General features: G+C 54.3%; 1 protein-coding gene across 1 annotated transcript in view; it reads right to left on the reverse strand.

The window, feature by feature from the left end:
- Window positions 1–16936, reverse strand: part of PPP2R2C (protein phosphatase 2 regulatory subunit Bgamma) — a 139021-nt gene that overhangs the window by 36366 nt on the left and 85719 nt on the right. The window contains exons 3-5 of the mRNA XM_027117031.1: window positions 15153–15318; window positions 12502–12614; window positions 7008–7185 (exon numbers count right to left, since the gene is read on the reverse strand). Coding sequence (XP_026972832.1) covers window positions 7008–7185; window positions 12502–12614; window positions 15153–15318 — 457 coding nt within the window. The remainder of the gene's footprint in view (window positions 1–7007; window positions 7186–12501; window positions 12615–15152; window positions 15319–16936) is intronic.

Below are 16936 nucleotides of genomic sequence, written 5' to 3' on the forward strand. Positions count from 1 at the left end.
TTCCAGGCTAAGCCTTGGTGTGATGCCAGCTTCCACCATGAGAAATCGCTCAGTGGGGAGAAAAATCAACTGAACCATCTTTAGAAGTTTCTGGGTGCTAAAAATAAAGCAGAGGTCCGTCAGCTGAGGCCTCCTGTGCAATCTGTTACCTTTAAGATGCTTCAAACTCAAGAAAAATCACCCAGTGCCGCCTAAGAGCCTCAAAATGTTGGCATTAAAGGACTGAGAGGTTGTTTCAACAGATGTGGAGATAGCACTGGGGAAAAAGGGCTTCAGTGACCAGAGAAGATGTAGGGACTTATGAGAAACAGCCTTAAGTATTTGAGGGGCCACCGTCTAAGGGAGAAAATAATACCGGCCAACTGCCAGGCCCCTTTATGGGAATGATTCCTTTACTCCTTACAATATCCACATGATAAGGAATTTGGCCCATTTTGCAGTCATGGAAATCGATGACAAAGGAGGTAAAGCAATTGGTCTGAGCCCAATTCTGCTGGAGCCCAGAGCGCTTCTCTTTAGTGTCTGGGGTCTCGGAGCCCCCGACCCTGGAGCCCAGGTTTGCAAGGAGGCATCTATATCCTAAAACCAGATGGAAACTGTGAACTTCCTCCCTCCAAAGTCACCATTTACAACCATTCATAAGCACCTACGATGTGCCAGGCCCTGCATTATGGGTGGGGACACAGAGAGGGCTCAGCCTGGGCTCTTAATCCCAAGGGTTTCAGCAGAAAATGGGGGAGGCATTCATACTAACAGATGATGAAAGCCCACTGTGACCAGGGAGTGTGGGCCCAGAGGCACTCGGACCAGCCTGGGAGGGGTGCAGAGTGGACAGAGCAGAGGTGACCAGGCAAAGGGGGCTGTGAGTGATGCATGTGGGCAAACGGGAGCCAGCCAGGCTACAGGAGGGAGAAAGGCTTCTCCAGAGAAGCATCAGCAGAAGGCAGAGCACCGCCCCCACCCCTGTAACACGAAGGGAAACCCAGTGACGTGAAGGTGTGGGCAAGCCTGACACACAGGACTCTGGGGAGGTGGGCAAAGGCTGGTCACCAAGAGCTGCTAGGCACTGTTGAGGGATCTGGACATTCTCCAGATGCTGCTGGGGACCACCGAGAGCTCTACACAGGGGACTGATGTGGTCAGACCAGAGGCTCTGATGAGCCAAAGCTCTGTAGAGGGCCAGCTGGCTGGGCAAGGTGGGATTCAGGCAACAGTCCAGGCAGGAATGGTACGACCTGAGCTGGGCCTTGGTTCGAGCGGAGAGGAGGGCATGATTCCAGAGCCATCGGGGGAGAATGGAAAGTGCTTGGCACCTCTTTCCATTTTGTGGGTGAGAGAGAGGAAGGAGGCTGGAAGCCTCGGTGACAGACAAAGGCGCTGCACCGTGTATGTGCCTGGCACACGGCAGAGGCTCAGGAAGTACCAGGCTCCTCTCCCTCTGTTCAGAGCAGCCAAGTCTAGAATTAGAAGAGGAAAGGTCCTCTGAGTCAGCTTTATCACTATTCTTACTGGCAAAAACAATGCACACTTTTTCTCCTTTATTAAAAAGGTTTTCCTTTCTCTTAAAAACCTTTGCTAAAAATCAATTCTGCCTAAGTAGCAAGTGTTACTATTTGGACACAAGGAGATGGTAACATAGCAGAAAACTCCCAGTGGCCTTGAGGACTGGACAGCAGCACCAGGGCAAATCAAGACATTGAAGAGCAAGAGTTAAAGGAATGTGAACCCCTAGGTCCAGAATCCCCCAGGAGGCACTTGCTCAAAAGGTGTTTCAAAATTCAGAGCAATTCCCCAGCTCAGCATGGAGTCACAGCTGCCTTTCTGGCCTCCTCCCACGTTGGAAATGAAACGCCTTTTCTAATTACTTGGCTGCTATCAGACCCATCATCACACCTACGACCCACAGTCCCGACACCTTTCTTGCCAGGGGAGGCTGAACGCCATGGGACGGTGCCAGGTGTCTCTGCTCTGGGTCCCTGTGTCTTGTCACTCTGGTCGCCAAGCTGCAGCAGGCCATGGGGAGCGCCTCGTGCAACATCATTCCCTGATGAACTGATCTCATCAAGGGACATTTCCACAGCCACCACATACCCTGGAGATTCCACTCAGCTGCTTCTGTCTGCCTAATTGGTACTTTTAGGTTCTACAAGCCAGGGCTGCTGTGAGCCCGGCCCTGGTGTCTCCAGCATTCTGTAATGCTCACACTCTCCTATCTCTAAGGGCCAAAACATTTGTATATTTTGATCAACTAACAATTCATTTTCACAAAATTAAAGGCTACACACAGGTTTAACAGAGTTATGTGGCAAGATCTGCAGCCAGAGAAGCCCCTCTGGCATCCCACGGGGACCCCCAATCCACGGATGCTCCCCTCTGGTCACCAGCTGTCACCTCCTCACCTGGCTCAGATTCTGGAGTCAACCATTATTTTCACTCCCTTGCATACGCCATCAGCCCCATGTCTGTATCTTCACTTTGCAAACCCACTACCCTGGCTCCCTTTCCACCTACTCTGCCCCTGCAGCCATGCAGCAAAACATGGCTGGAGAAAAACTCACACGACTGTGCTCACTGGTCCCACTCATTCCCCACAGCACTTATCGCCTGCTCACGTACTGGATACTTTGTTTATTATACTAACGGTTTATCAACATTAAATTATATGTCCGTTCCAGGAGGGCATGGATCTTTCTCTCTTTAATTCAAGCACTGGGCACAGGGCCTGGCACACAGTAGGTGCTCACTAAATATACTGGTGAATGGTGTACCCTCCAATGTGTGGACAGGGCACAATCTGTGTTAGGAGGTGAAGCTGACAGTAATGACTGGGCAGGTCTGCCTGCAGTCCTGGGATGGATTAGTCGTCTTTTCTTAATAACAACTAACCTGTTCCAATGTCCTCTGGCCACCTTAGTCCAAAAGTCAGTTATGATACAGCCCCATATCTACGAAGTCTATATTTTAACCATCGCTCTACCTCCCGGCTTCTTGCCCATGGCCACGCTCCACCCTACCCGTCTCCATGTCTCCCTGGATCTACTCGGTCTCCTGGCTTCCAGACTCATCTGCTGGAATCCATTCCACCCACAACATACACCCACAGCCCCAGGGGGCCCCCTGCAAGGTGACCAGTACTGCTCCCCTGCTTACGGTGCATCGATAGCTTATTACCTGACAGCAGTTAGGGAGTTGGACAGTCTTCAGAACACAGACTCAGACACCAAGCAAGGCTTTCAGTTATTGATACTTTCTAGTTCTTTTGCTGAACGAGGGAGAAGCTCTCTGTTTGCGGGATCATATCTCTAACACCTGAAGTACCTCCTCATCCCCCCCACGTCCGACAGAAAGAACTAGCCTCGGGGTCTAACACGCAGCATTTACGGATCTGCACATGTGGCTGTTTAACTCGAAATGTGAATTCATTCAGACTACATAAAATAAAAATTTCTGTTCCTCGGTCACCCTAGCCACATTTTAGGTACTCCACAGGCACACGTGACTGGAAGCTACCATACCACACAGTGCAAATAGAGAACTTCTCCAGCATCACAGAAAGTTCTACTGGACAGGGCTGAAGATGGATTTTATTCCCTTTTTTTTTTTTTTCCCACGGCATTTATCTCTATAGCTACCTCCTATTTATGGTATATGATATGTTTCACTTTCATTTATGGTAGTAAAATTAAAGTCCCTTTCAAAATGCATTTATTTAGGCAAACTTAAAGCTACTTGACTTAAAGAAAATTAATACAAATTAGAAAAAGATTGGAAAAGTAAATGAGAGAACGCACGGTGTACAGACGTAGTAACACTTACTTGCAAAGGAGGGGTGCAAATGATCAATGTTTGGAGATCGTGGTCCCCAGGAGTAAGTCCCCCTCTGACACCATCAGCCAGGCCCGCTGCAGCTGTCCTGGCCACCCCCCACCTTCCTGCCTCATCACGTCACCCTTGCGCGCCCTGGGCCCTTCGGTAGCCTCCTCAAGCCACTGGGAGCATCCTAACCCTGCCTCCTTCTCAGTCCTCCCTGGTAGCCCAGGCACAGTGTGGAGACCTGAGTTACAGCAAGGATGGCACAGCTGGTACCACCCAGGTCAGGGCTGGGTCTCCCAGCAGTGCATGAGGCCCTTGAGGAAGAAGCTGAGTTTCTTTTATTTGTCCCTGTGTCCCCGGGGCTCAGCACGGAGCCTGGGACAGAAGAGAAATTGATGGTTAAACGAACGAAATTAAACAATCCCTTCCACAGCTGCAGGGCTTTGCAATTTTTAAAGGGCCTCCGCATTCACGGTGTCATTGAATCCTTATAATAGCCCAGGGAGATAAATTGGTCAGGGCTTACGGTCCCCACCCTAGTCCTAGGATAAGGAAACCCAGGCTCCAGGAGGGTGGGTGCCGCTGTCCCAAGGCTGCAGCCCGAGGCCAAGGCAAGAAGCACTGGGCCAGGCCACGGGACTCTGTCCCCGGCGGGGGAACTTTGGGCCAAGCCCCGGTCTCCCCAAGCCTGCATCTCCTCATCCATAAAGTTGGGTGACGATAACATTGCCACTGATGGGCGGCTTTCATGTCACTGTGAGCACCAAGCGAGACTGTGAACGGCAAGCTGCTCTCTAAGCTGTAGGGTGCTGTGCAGGAAGCTGAGCCCCACGCCTGCCCCGTTTGCAGACCTGGAGCTCCTGTGTGACTCCTCGTGTTATTCTGCTGGGAAGCAGGTCAGCACCTCAGACCTGGCAGTGGATGTCTGTCAGTGCCGCCCACCACGAGGGGCCCCCAGCTCCTGGAGCAGCGCTTCTCCCAAGGAGACCACCCTTCCCAGATTCAGACACTGCCGGAGGTGGAGCTGACCCCTCCGGCACCAGGGAGGGTCCTGGCCAACCAGAGCATTGCACCCCCAACAGAAATGGGTTCAGGGGTGCCTCTGAGGTCCAGGCAGAGCCCACGGGGTGCCACCTGGGGACTTGGTGGGACAGTTCAGAGACAGCAGGTCTCTTTTCTCCTGGACTTTACTCTGGGAGGGTGGGGCCTGAACTGCTGGTGTCAACTCACCACCATGTGGAGGCTGAAGCCAGAGCAGAGATCAGGAGCAAGAAGCAGAGCGAGCCATCCCAGGACGCTGAGCCCCTGGATCCATCTGTACCTGCAGCTCTCTTGGGTCCATAAGTCAGTAAACGTCTGTTCTGCGTGAGCCAGCTGGAGAGGGGTGTTCTGACCCCTGACTAGCTGGTGTCTAAGCACCAGGGATGGGTGGGACCTGCTGGGGTCTGTGCCTGAATGGAGGGTCCAGCAGAGGACCAGCCCAGCCCGGCCCTCTCCATGCAGCCAGACTGAGTTCCCACCCCTCAGAGCAGCTCCAGCCCCAGCTCCTCCTGGAACCTTCCCGACCATCCCAATCCACTTCTGCCTTCCAGGCCCTGAGCACTAAGGAGGGAGGAAGGAAACAGATGCTAATGTTTCCTGACACGCTTTAAGCACCGGTTTGGTGTTGGGTGTCTCACAGGGGCTCGCCGAACGCTGCCGTCCTATGGGGGAACGGTTAGGGAGGAGACCGAGGCTCAAGAGGGGTGCAGTGACTCGCCAAGGTCACAGAGCTTAACGTGGTAGAAGCAGACTCCCAGAGACTCCCAGTGGCTCCCCCGAAGCCCAGGCGTTTGCCCCGCACCCTCTTGCTGGGCTCAGGGAACATCAGATGCTTGCTCTCAGCCCTCCCAGCTCCGAGGTCTCCCTGCCCTGTGGTCTCTGGCCAGTTTCTGGCTCTCGGCCCCCCAGAAGCCGTTTGTCACTCCTTCTCTCCTCTAACCGCGCCCCCCCACCCAACTGCTCCCTTCTCTGCCCCACTCCCTCCCCGCCAGTTCTGGCTTCTGCTCCAAGGGACACAGCCCGATCCTGACCTGTGAGAGGACAGCACAGCAGGCACGATCCCCTGTGTTGGGAGCTTCTCGTGGCAGGAGCTGTATGGTCTCAGCTCTGGGTGTCCAGGGCCACCCGGCACCCAGCACCAAGTGGACAGTCAGAGACATCTCTTGGGGGGGGGGGTCATCCCACCTTCTTCCACACCACATCTGGGCAGCATCCTTCACAAAGGGCAGTTGGGTGGAAAGGCTGGAAATGAGGACTTGGGGCTGGAGGGCCTGGGTTTGAACCCAGCTTTCCACTGGCTGCTGTGAGCTCTAACCAAGTTAGCCCGGGCTCTCTGTAACTCAGTTTCCTCATCGTAAAGAACCTACCTCCCAGAATTACTGTGAGGATGAATCGAGTTCACATTAACACGTGTTTATCAGGCACAGAGCCTCACTGGGCATTATTACTATTATTATTATTATTGTTGTTGTTGTTGTTATTTGTCTGTAGAGTAGTGACACCTGTAGGTAGTAACCTGCCTGCTCTGTCCACTGTAGCCCTCATTGGGCCAAGCCTCAGCCTGGGCCCCTCTTCAGGCCCATGTTCTTTCTTCACCAGTCAGTGGGGGCCAGAGTCAATCCTATAATCCTATTGCCCAGACACATGGGGCCACCAAGCAGGGCTGCCTACCTTGACCCCATCCAGCTGGGCTTATGACACCCCAGTTGTCCCTCTAAGCCCTGGGCGGGACCCCAAGGTTGTTCATCAAACACTGATGCCTCAGGCCCAGGGAGGAAGGTCCAGAGAAGCCTTCAGTCGACTGTCTCAGGGTGGTCGGCCACCCCTTGCCCAGGAGGGCTGACCCAGGACTCCATCCCCTCCATGGTCCCCAGTGAGGCCCCCAGATGACGGGACGATGGCCACCCTGGAGGAGGCGAGGGGTCAAATGTAACCCTCAGCGGCCACAGTTGTAAAGTTTTCATAAACTCATCATGATTCCAAACCTCGGCCTCATTCGCACACTGTGAGCCAGGAGGCACCCCGCTGAAGAGGCTGAACAGAGCAGAAGCTCCCAAGCCAGCTGGCTTACAGCAGGCCAACGGACGTCCCACCCGGGAGCCACCCGGCCCGCGGCGTCAATGGTGGGGCCGCGCCACGGCAGGAAAGGATACTGAAGCTCCGGTCGGTGATGGCCAGGTGCCAGAGGTTGATGCGCAGGTCGTCCGCGGACATGTACGTCTCGCAGTCGCTGTTGACGGAGATGGAGTTGATGTGGTAGGTGTGGCCATTGGCGAAGACCCTCCGGGGGCTCACCTCCACCATCAGATCCATAGGCTTCAGCACGGGCACCTGCGGAGGAAGAGGGGCGGTCAGAGCAAGGGGAGAGGTGATGGGGGAGGGGTGCTGGCAGGAAACGTCCAGGGCCACGTGATCAAAAGGAGAGGCCAGGAGAGGCCTGGAGCGCGCCAATGGGTGTCCATCCTGCCCGTGTCAGAAGTAAGCAGTGCCACATGGCCACCTCCATTGGCACCAGCCCTGCAGGGAAGCCTGCCTCCTTTGCTTGGCCTCCTGGGATTGGTTCTGAACCTGCTGCGTGACTTTGAATGAATGGCTGAACCCCTCTGCACCCCAATTTCCTCATTTCTAAAATGGAAGGAGAAGGTACTGTAGCAGAGCCAGATTTTCCACCAAACATTTGTGTCCCCTTGTCACGGGGAAGTGGCTGCCCAGGCAGGGACTACATTTCCCAGCTGCCCTTGCAGCTGGGTGTGGACACACGACTGTTCTGACCAATGGGGTGTGAGCACACTGATGCCCGGCACTTGGGGGGCCAAGGCTTAACGGTTAAGAGGCAGCTGTGCCTTCTCTGCCCCCTTCCCTTTCCACAGCCATAAGGTGAGGATCCAGGCTTTAGGGATGGAGGCACATGGGATGGAAAGAGCCTGTGTCCCTGCAGGAGAGCCGTGTGCCATCCAGGATGCCTATACCTGAGCTTTCCTTGAGTGAGAAATACATTTCTGTGTACTCTGCCCTGGGGCTGTTACAGCCGCTGGTGTTAGCGGAACTCGTACAAACTCCCAGAGACAGTGTCAGATAGCATGGCTTTGCTTCTCTCTGCACCCTCTGCCTAGAATGCTCACCCCAACTCCTCCTGCAAGATCTGGAGTTAACAGCCCTTTGGATGTACAGCCTGCCACACCCCTGCTCACCCCCAGCACGCTGCACACACTGCTATCAGGGCTCTCGGTGTGCACTGTGGGGTGTTTTGGGCACGACTCTCCGTTCCAGTAAACTGTAAGGTCTTCAAAGGTACAGACAGACAGACACGGCCTCATTGATCTCTCCCTGGCCCAGCCCCAGAAAATGAGGGCTGGCACTGCCATCCCCATGTGACCGATGAGAAGACTGGATGCCAAGATGAACTGGGCTTCCTAAGTCACAGAGGCAGGAAATGACAGAGCCAGGACCAGAAGCCAGGTGTGACTGCCCCCGGGGCGTCACGGTGCAAAGGTGTGGACCTGAAACCTGACTTTGGCTTCAACCCTGCCCGGCCGCCTACTGGTGTTACCTCCATTGCGGCCTTCACCTCTCTGGGCCTCAGTTTCCTCATCTGTACACTGGGTAATGCTGGTGCCTGCTCAGGGCTTCTGTGAGGATTCCATGAGTTGATGCAGGTCAAGTGCGCCTGGAACATCACTCGGTCCACAGTGCCCTCCTCCCCCTCCTCGGGGGGTGACTAGGGGTGGCTGAGCCAGGGCTTACACAGACACAGTTTCCAGAGTGGGCCTGGACGGGGGTGGGGGGAGGGGGGTGCTGCAGGGGCAGTGGGAATTGTGCCCAGGAGAGAGGCAGCAAGGCCATCCTCGGAGTGAGGAACAGAGCAGATTCCGGTGAAGGGGGATGCAGACCTTTGTCAGCTACCTGCAGGGCTCCTGAGTCCCGGGCAGCAAGCACCAGGTAGAATGGCATGAATCCACTCAGAACTGGCTGGCAGCAGGCGATGGGGGACCCACTGCTTGCACTCACGTGGGAGAGAAGATGATAGGTGATACACGTGTGTGTGTGTGTGTGTGTGTGTGTGTGTGTGTGTGTGTGGTCTCAGGAAGCAGTAGGTGCTCTAAAGAAAAATAAAACAGGTGAGGGGACAGAGTGACAGGGAAGCAGGGGCTGGTGCCCGGCTGGAAGGGTGACCAGGAGGTGACATATGGAGAGGGGCTGAAACAGGCTGACGTGGGACCCTAGAGAGTCTCCTTCTCCCAGGGGACCTCCCCCAAACACACCTACTCTTAGGCTGGGCCTGGGGCTCCCTGGGGCTCCCAAGGCCCTGTAATCCCTCATTACGGCCTTGACCACGTGGTAAGTTGTTGTCTTCTTGTTTGTTTCCCCAATGGACTGGGCAGCACTTAGGGGCGCTGTGTGTCTTCTTGTGTTCATCTCTGTATCTCTGGTACTCAGCCCAGGGCCCAGCACAGACAGGTCTTCAGGTGAATGAGTGAATGGGTGAGTCAATGAACAAATGAGCTATGTCCCTCCCTGGGGGACAGCTGAGATGGGAGGTGACAGCTTTGGTGCTGCAGTCGGGGTGGGCACGCACTAAGCATTCCTTTTGGTACAAGGCAGCTCTGCAGCCGCCATATGTTCTCATGTACCAGGGCGCCCAGTGTGAGCCTGTGTGGGTGTGTGAGCCTGGGTGTGCATGCATGAGTGTGTAAGTGTGCATATGCATGTGCCCGAGTGTGCATGTGTGTGTATGCAGTATCAGTGTGCATGCCCACCTGGCTCTGAGTGGTTCTTGTGTTGAGTCTGTGCTTCGGGACTGTCTGCTCGCGTGTCAGTGTTGGTGTGTCTGGGCCCCTCTATGGGGCCTTCCGCATGTCCGCCGGTGTCAGATAGTCTACGACAGCTCCGAATCTTGCCTTCCCTTCCCTCAGGGCGTGGCCACCACCTGCCCTGGGGATCCCTGGAGTCTCTCTCAAGCCACACCTGCTCCTGGAGAAGGTCAGGGCATCGCTGGTCTAGCAAAGTCTCAGTATCTCAGTCTGCTCCCCCCTCCTTCCGGCAACATTGTTTTCCCCTGGCAGCCTTGGAACTGTTCACCCAGTGCTCCAGCCAGGCACCGCCATCCCCAGACCATATTTCAAAGTCAGAAAGCAAAAAGAGGAGAGGAAGAGGGAAGAGAAACCTGCCCTGAAGGTTTGGAGGTTTCGTGAATAAAACTTTCCCCGCACCCACGCTCTTCCGGAAGGTACAGTGTAGTCAAGGTGAAGGACAGGAGGACAGACACATGGACACTAAGGACAGAGCAGTGTGGGATGCAAAAGGCTAGAGGGCACACAGAAGGATAAGGATTCATCTGGCTCGTGTAGGAAAGACTTTCAGAGGTGGAGGCTAATAGGGTTTTAAAGGATGAATAGGAGTTCACCAAATAAACAAAGTAGAGAAAGGCATTCCTGTGTGTCCCTGTGTCACAGAGCTGACCTCCAGTGTGGGGGTGACTCCATGTCTTATTTCCTTGGGGGCCTGGGTACACTTTGGGGGTAGGCACTCAATCTCACCTTGCTCAGCTCTGGGATCCCAGAGACCTAGCACAGGGCCTAGCAGAGAGCAGGTTCTTGGTAAATAATAGCTGCCTCTAGCACAAATGGCCCAGATTAGGTAGAGAGCTTCCCAGGGTTCGGGAGGCTTGGGTGAACTGGGGAGGAGACAAGGTGAGAGGCTGGATGAGGAAAGACCCAGGCACCCACGTTCTTTCCCCCTTTCTTCTCCTTCAGCCTTAGTTTACAGTTAAGTGCCATTTCGGGATGTGTGTGACATAACAGAGAAAAATCTCAGACGCTGGGTGGGAAATAAACAAGATTCCCATGGGCCACTGGCTCTGCCGCAAATGCCAGGCCAATCAAGAGGTGATAATTGCCTCCTCCCACCAGATGAAACCCTCATAAACTTTCTTGGGGCTTGGAGGTGGGGGGAGCGGGGAGGCACCCTCACTCCCGTTATTCAATGTCAAAGCTAATTGGCTCCCCTGCTTTCTCAGAATTTATTTGTGCAATTTGCTAGTCATTTAGAGGCCAATGTGTTTAAACATTTATTCCTCCTTCTGGGAACAACATTGATTGCCATTTCATATTTATGACAGTCGGCTGGGTGCTGAGTGCGGGGCGCTTGCTAAGCCGTTGCAGAGAAAACGAGTCGTTATCTCCTGTTTGCTGGTGAGGAAACTGAGGCACAGAGCAGGGAAATGGCCACAGCCATCTGACCAGCGGTGGTGGGTCTGTGAGCAGTTTGGGAGCCCGGAGGGGCCTTAGCACCACCGCGGCACCAGGCAGCTCCACTGCCCACTCGGAGCAGCAAACACAGCCACGGTAGGAACCCAGGGAGACAGCCTTCCGTGTGATGTGAACTCAGACCTTTCAAATCTGCCGAAGAGCGCAGTCACCTCCCGACACTCATCCTCGTTCAGTCTTGGGACTCAGGCCCCCTCCCTGAGCAGGGCCTGTCCCAGGCTTAGACCGGATCTGCCCCCAGACTCTTCATTCACTGTGGCCTCCTGGTGCCTAGAGCAGGGCTGGCATCACCTCCAGCAAACACATGGGTGGCTGAAAGCACCCACCCTCTTCCAGGCACGGTTCTGGAAGCCAGCGATGGACAAGGCGGCCTCAGTGTGCTTCCTGCAAGAAGCCGCTAACCATCCCCATGGCTGCCCTGGGAGGCAGGAGCTTCACTTCCACTTCACGGAGGAGACTGGATGCTGATGCTGACTGTGGAGCTAGAGTTCCCTGGGTTTGGATCCAGCTCTCAGTTTCCTCATCTGTAAAATGGGGATGACAATCATACCCACTATAGGATTTGGCTGAGGACTGAATGATTTTATAGCCAGAGTGCTTGGGAGACACATGCTCAAGTGTCTGTTCTTGTTCCAGATGAGGAATCAGAGGCTCGTGGTGGCCAAGAGCCCTGCCCAGGGTCACACCACCAGGACGCGGCGGAGGCAGGATTTGAACCCGGGTCCTGTGACTCCAGAACTCTTTCATATCTCCCAGCCTCCCAGCAAAAAACATGAGTCCTTTTGCTTTTCATCGCGTTGGGAGCAAAAGCTTGCCTTCACACGGCTCTGCCACTTAACCCTTCCAGGCCGCTCTTACCTCAAGGCAATCTTTGCACTGAGCCTTCATAAAGGCTGCAAGAATCACAAGTTCTGGGTGTCCCTCTGACCCTCGGCAAAGGGCCGGGAACCACAACGCTCCGCTCACAGGTTCTCCTCCTGGCTCTGCCACTTGCTCAGCTGAGCTGCTCTGGGAGAGCTGCTGCCTCTCTCTGGGCCTCGGTTTCCCTATTTGTATAACAAGGGATTAGAGAACCTGCTCTCCAGCCTCGGGTGCAGCTGAAAAGGGCTTCATGGACACGCATCACCTTGCCTCATCCTCACGGGACTTCCAGAAGAAAGATGATCCTCTCTGCTTTGCTGGGGAGGAAACTGAGGCACAGAGCAGGAAAATGATGGCGGCCACCCAGCAAGTAAGCAGCCCGGCTTCTTAAAGTTCTGGATCGGAACCTGACCGTGGTTCAGATCGCCATGGCCCTTCCAGTCCTGAAATCCTCGCTGTGTAATAAACAGAGCACAAACTGCTCTTCGCTGGCCGGAACTGTCCGTGCGCCACATCTTACCTGCAGTGACGTCACTGTGGACAGGTCTTTAAGCTTCCCCTCCTCATCTTTCAGGTTATAACCCTCGGGCCTCTTATCACGTTCGGTAATCTTCCATAGTTTGATAGTTTTATCTTTAAAAATAGAACAAAGTGAAACAAGACACATGGTGAACACGAGCATGGAGAATGGAGTACCCACTCGAGTCTGCTAGATAAGGGTGCCTCAACCCTCAAGCTCCTTAACCTTATCCTGTTCTTGGACATGAAGTTTCTTTCTAATTTGACTCCTTCTGTCCACTGACGCTACGAACATCTTTGCAAAGGGAACGTTTGTCGTCATGCTCGAGCTCCTCACAATGGATCCCAAAGGTGAAACTGTTGGGTCAAAGGGCATGACCCTTTCAAGGGCAGTTATCAGTCTTTCAACTAATTTCCGCAAAAACTGTACTAACGAAGCTTCCTGTTCTTTACACTTCACTGGCATCCTATTTCCTGAGATGCATCCCGCCCATCCAGAAACTCAGCTCTCCGGAAGCCTCACTTCTCTGGAATCCTGCCAAGAACATCAAAAGAGTAACCTTTACCAGCTGTGATGGTTCATTTTAGATGTCAACCTGGCTAAGCCACGCTACTCAGTATTTGGTCAAATGTGTGGATGTCACTCTGAAGGTATTTTCTAAGATGAGATTAACTTTTAAATCCATGGACTAAAGCAGATTATCCTTCACCATGTGGGTGGGCCTCCTCCAATCAGCTGAAGGCTTTAGAGAAAAAAGACCGAGGTCCCCTGAGGAAGAGGGAGCTCTGCCAGCAGATGGCCTTCAGACTCCCAGGCCCTTCGCTGGGTCTCCAGCCCGCCCTGCGGATTTCAGACTTGCCAGCCTCCACAATCAGGCACGCCAATTCCTGAAAATAAACCTCTGCTTATATATCTATATCTAAGTCTACGTCTATATCCACATCTGTCTACGCCCACACACACACATACGCCCATCCTGTTAGTTCTTAGTACAGCACCCAAAACAATCACCTCCATGCTCCTGAGGAGGAAGGGGAGAAACTGCTATCAGTTAAACACTTGACAGGTGCCCATGGACAGGCTACTGGGAAAGGGAGGAGCTGGGATTCAAAACTGGGAAGCTTTGAGGGTGTGGGTGTTAGGAAATTCCTGAAGCTGCCCTTTCCTCCGAAGAGGCAGGCAGAGAACGACACTCTGTTAAATGATTAAAAACAAAAAAGCAACACGTGAACGAGGCTCAGACGCCGGCCCTGTTCTAAGCTCCTGACGATGTCATTTCCCTCCAGCTTCCCCAAAACCCTATGAGGCAAGAGCAGCCGTCAGGTTCAGAAGAGGAAGTGGCAGGGCCAGGCTGTTAACTGCATTAGGGGCTCCTGCCCTGGGTGACCTGTTCTGGTGGTGGGGGACCGCTCACTGCCTCTGTTCCAGCGCCTGGGAAGGGCCCCTCTGCCTGAGACGGGGTTTGCTGAACATGACTCCGTGCCAGGCACCCCTCAGGGGACACAGACAATCAGAATGGCAGGAGCTCCATAGGGCAAGCCCTGGAGGGTCGGCAGGGGTGGGAAGGCCCACGGGAGGGACACCTCGCTCTGCTGAGCGGTCAGGGAAGGCTCAGTGGGAGCTGACACCCAGCGGAGGCCTAAGGGGTGAGGCGGGGTGTTGGCCAGGTGGGGGCAGGGAGAGCCGGCCTTCGGACACAGAGATGGGGTGGTGGCTTGAGTCTGACCGGTTTCAGGGATGCCGTGAAGACCGCCCTAAGGAGTCTGACTCCCTTGGGTAGGCAGGTGGCATCATCTTATAAGACTCATCCACCCTGGAGCAGTACTGGCTGGCCTTGGGGTGCTGGGTGGGCAACACCTCCCTCCACCCTTGTTGCAACTCCAGAGGGAGCACAGGTGAGGAAACTGAGGCTCAGAGAAGCAAGGCCACTCCCCAAGGTCCCCAGGCTGGGACAGAAGCCAGGACCCTCCTAGCTCCCACCCCAGGCGTCTTTTATGATGGGGCTGAGAGGTGAAGGAGGATGAGCAGGTGGACATGAGGTGGGAAGCGGGGCCTCTGGCTCCAGGCCCACTGCCGGCAGAGGCCAGATGGCCCCAGGAACCACAGCCTCTGAGTGGACCGCAGCAAAGCAGGGGTCTGGCCGGGAGCCTCCTTGGGGGCCTCCCTGGGGATGCGTACCATCTCCCAGAGGCAGATGGCCAGCGACCAGGCAACCAGCGCTCCTCCTGTACCATCCACTGAGGACCCCAGATCACCCAGTGACACCCTCCACTCTGGGGTGGTCTGGGATTCTGGGGGTTGTGGATAAAGAGGCAAGTCTGAATTGAGTGTTGACTGTTTTCCCTGACCTGGCCTCCTTTGTCCGTCCCCAAATTAAAGTATTCACGGACATGCTCAAGGAGCTGCTAGTTACAGCAGAGGGAATAAGCCCCCGTCCGACCACCAAGAGAGGGTGAGCAAGTGTATTCACTGCATGGAATTTACCCGCTGCTCAAAATACTATTTTTCAGGAGTTCTAAAGACCTAGGAAAAAGCTCACCATGTAAGTGAGGTGAAACATGGCATCTGACGACACATTGCTACAGTACGTGTGCATAAGCGCACGCATGCCTACACACACGTGCACACACGTGCGCGCGCACACGCCTCACCGTTGGTGGACAGCAGGGAGTGGGCGGCATTCTGCTGAGGGAGCCACTTGATCTTGTTGATCTTCTCCTCTATCTCCAGGCTCTTGAGATAGTCGAACTCCGGCTCGTGGCTCTGGAAAGTGCTGTAGACGTCATACTCGCCCTGGCTGTGCGGCGCATTTTTACTCTGCAAGGAAACCAGACCCTGAGCTCCAGGATGGTGAGGCGGGGCGGACGCCGGCACTGGGACAAGGACAGGACTGGTCCGACCCATGCAGGGCCTGCAACAGCCATGGCGACCGGGCATCCGAGCAAGGGTCCAAGGAAACTCTCTGCTTTTTAAATGGCCGGTACCTTGCTGTGCAGCCAGGGCCGAGCTCCATCACCTCCTCCGTCCAGTAAGCGAGAACAAGGGCAACCACGCCAGCGCGTGTTTATTGAGCACCTACTGTACACAGGACACTGAGCTGAGTGCTGCTCACGCCTCCTCTCATTCTATCCTCGACGCCCCTCTGTGATGGGCACCATGACTCTGCCCACTTTACAGATGAGCAAGCAGAGGCTCAGAGGTGAGTCGACCCCCGCGCCCCCCACCCCGAAGCCACCTGTCCACAAAGTGCTGTCACTCACGCCACTGAGGTCTGTCTGGCACCAAGGCCAAGGCTCTGATCTGCTCCCACATCCTTGTGTCCAACTTGGGTCTGACTCGAGGAATGAACGCGTTTTGGAGCAGATTTAACATTGGGGCCAGACGCCCTGCAATGTCAGACAGACATCGGGATAGACTGGGATAGGGTGTCCTCCCCCCAGCTTTCCTGAGCGGGTCCCCTTCTGGTTTAGTCAGCCAAGCTCATTATAGTAAGGACCTCCTGGTGGAGCCCCCAAAATAGTGAGGTGGTGAGTCCATCGCAGGTACCAGGGACCACTTCCTGGTAGACAATTCAAGTTTCTATGACAACATGAAACTACAACTAAAACTGCCTGGGAGCAAAACAAAGGTAGTCAACCAAGCACAATTTCAAGTTTTCTGTTGGTTTTTCAAAAGTATCTATTCATATATTTCTTTTCCTGCTGTGTTTTTGGAAAGCTTTAAAGTTCTTCAATATTTTTGCCTCTAATTCACTTCATCTCCTGTAAGCACTGGCTATGGAGAAGGTCAGTGGGACCAGAATTAAGAAAAAAATTAAAGGAGAAATATTCAAAACTGAGAAACTTGCGCATCTACCAATTTAATTTCTTTCTGCAATTTGGCAAAAAGAAGGCTTGGCTTTGCAATCCCCAGTGGGATCCTCTGGTCCTGCTCATGATCAAAGTGCTCCTGCTCACAGTACTGGGCTCATTAGATAAGCAGTTTCTCAGCTACCTGCTTTCTGGCTCTGTGTTCTTGGTAAGTTATTGCAACCCTCTGAGCTCTGATCTCCTCATCTGTAAAATGAGGATGACGATAGCACCTAATGGTACCACGAGGGCTGTCACGAGGGAGGGTTATGGGAGTGAACACAGGTGAAGTCAGAGCTCAGGGAACGTCAGCTGTGGGGAGGATGCTACTGCAGCTCCTCTCCCCCCTTCATCCTCCCTCCTGCCCCCTCTTCTCCTTCTGCTCCTCGTCCTGCTTCCCCTATCCTCCTTCCCCCCTTCCTCTCCTCCCCCGACCTTGGTGTCACCTTAGATCCTGTCTTCAGCATCTAATCCCAGCCGTGAAAGGCAGGGTGGTGTGTGAGTGACAGACCACACCCAGTCCTGGTTTCCATCCCTGGTCTTTGCTCACTAGCTGGGTGACTGTGCAGGCGTCCTCATCTAAGAAA

This window comes from Aethalodelphis obliquidens, unplaced genomic scaffold, assembly GCF_003676395.1.
Source record: "Aethalodelphis obliquidens isolate GAN/ISIS:26980383/991018 unplaced genomic scaffold, ASM367639v1 scaffold17, whole genome shotgun sequence".
In the NCBI taxonomy this organism is placed as follows: domain Eukaryota; kingdom Metazoa; phylum Chordata; class Mammalia; order Artiodactyla; family Delphinidae; genus Aethalodelphis; species Aethalodelphis obliquidens.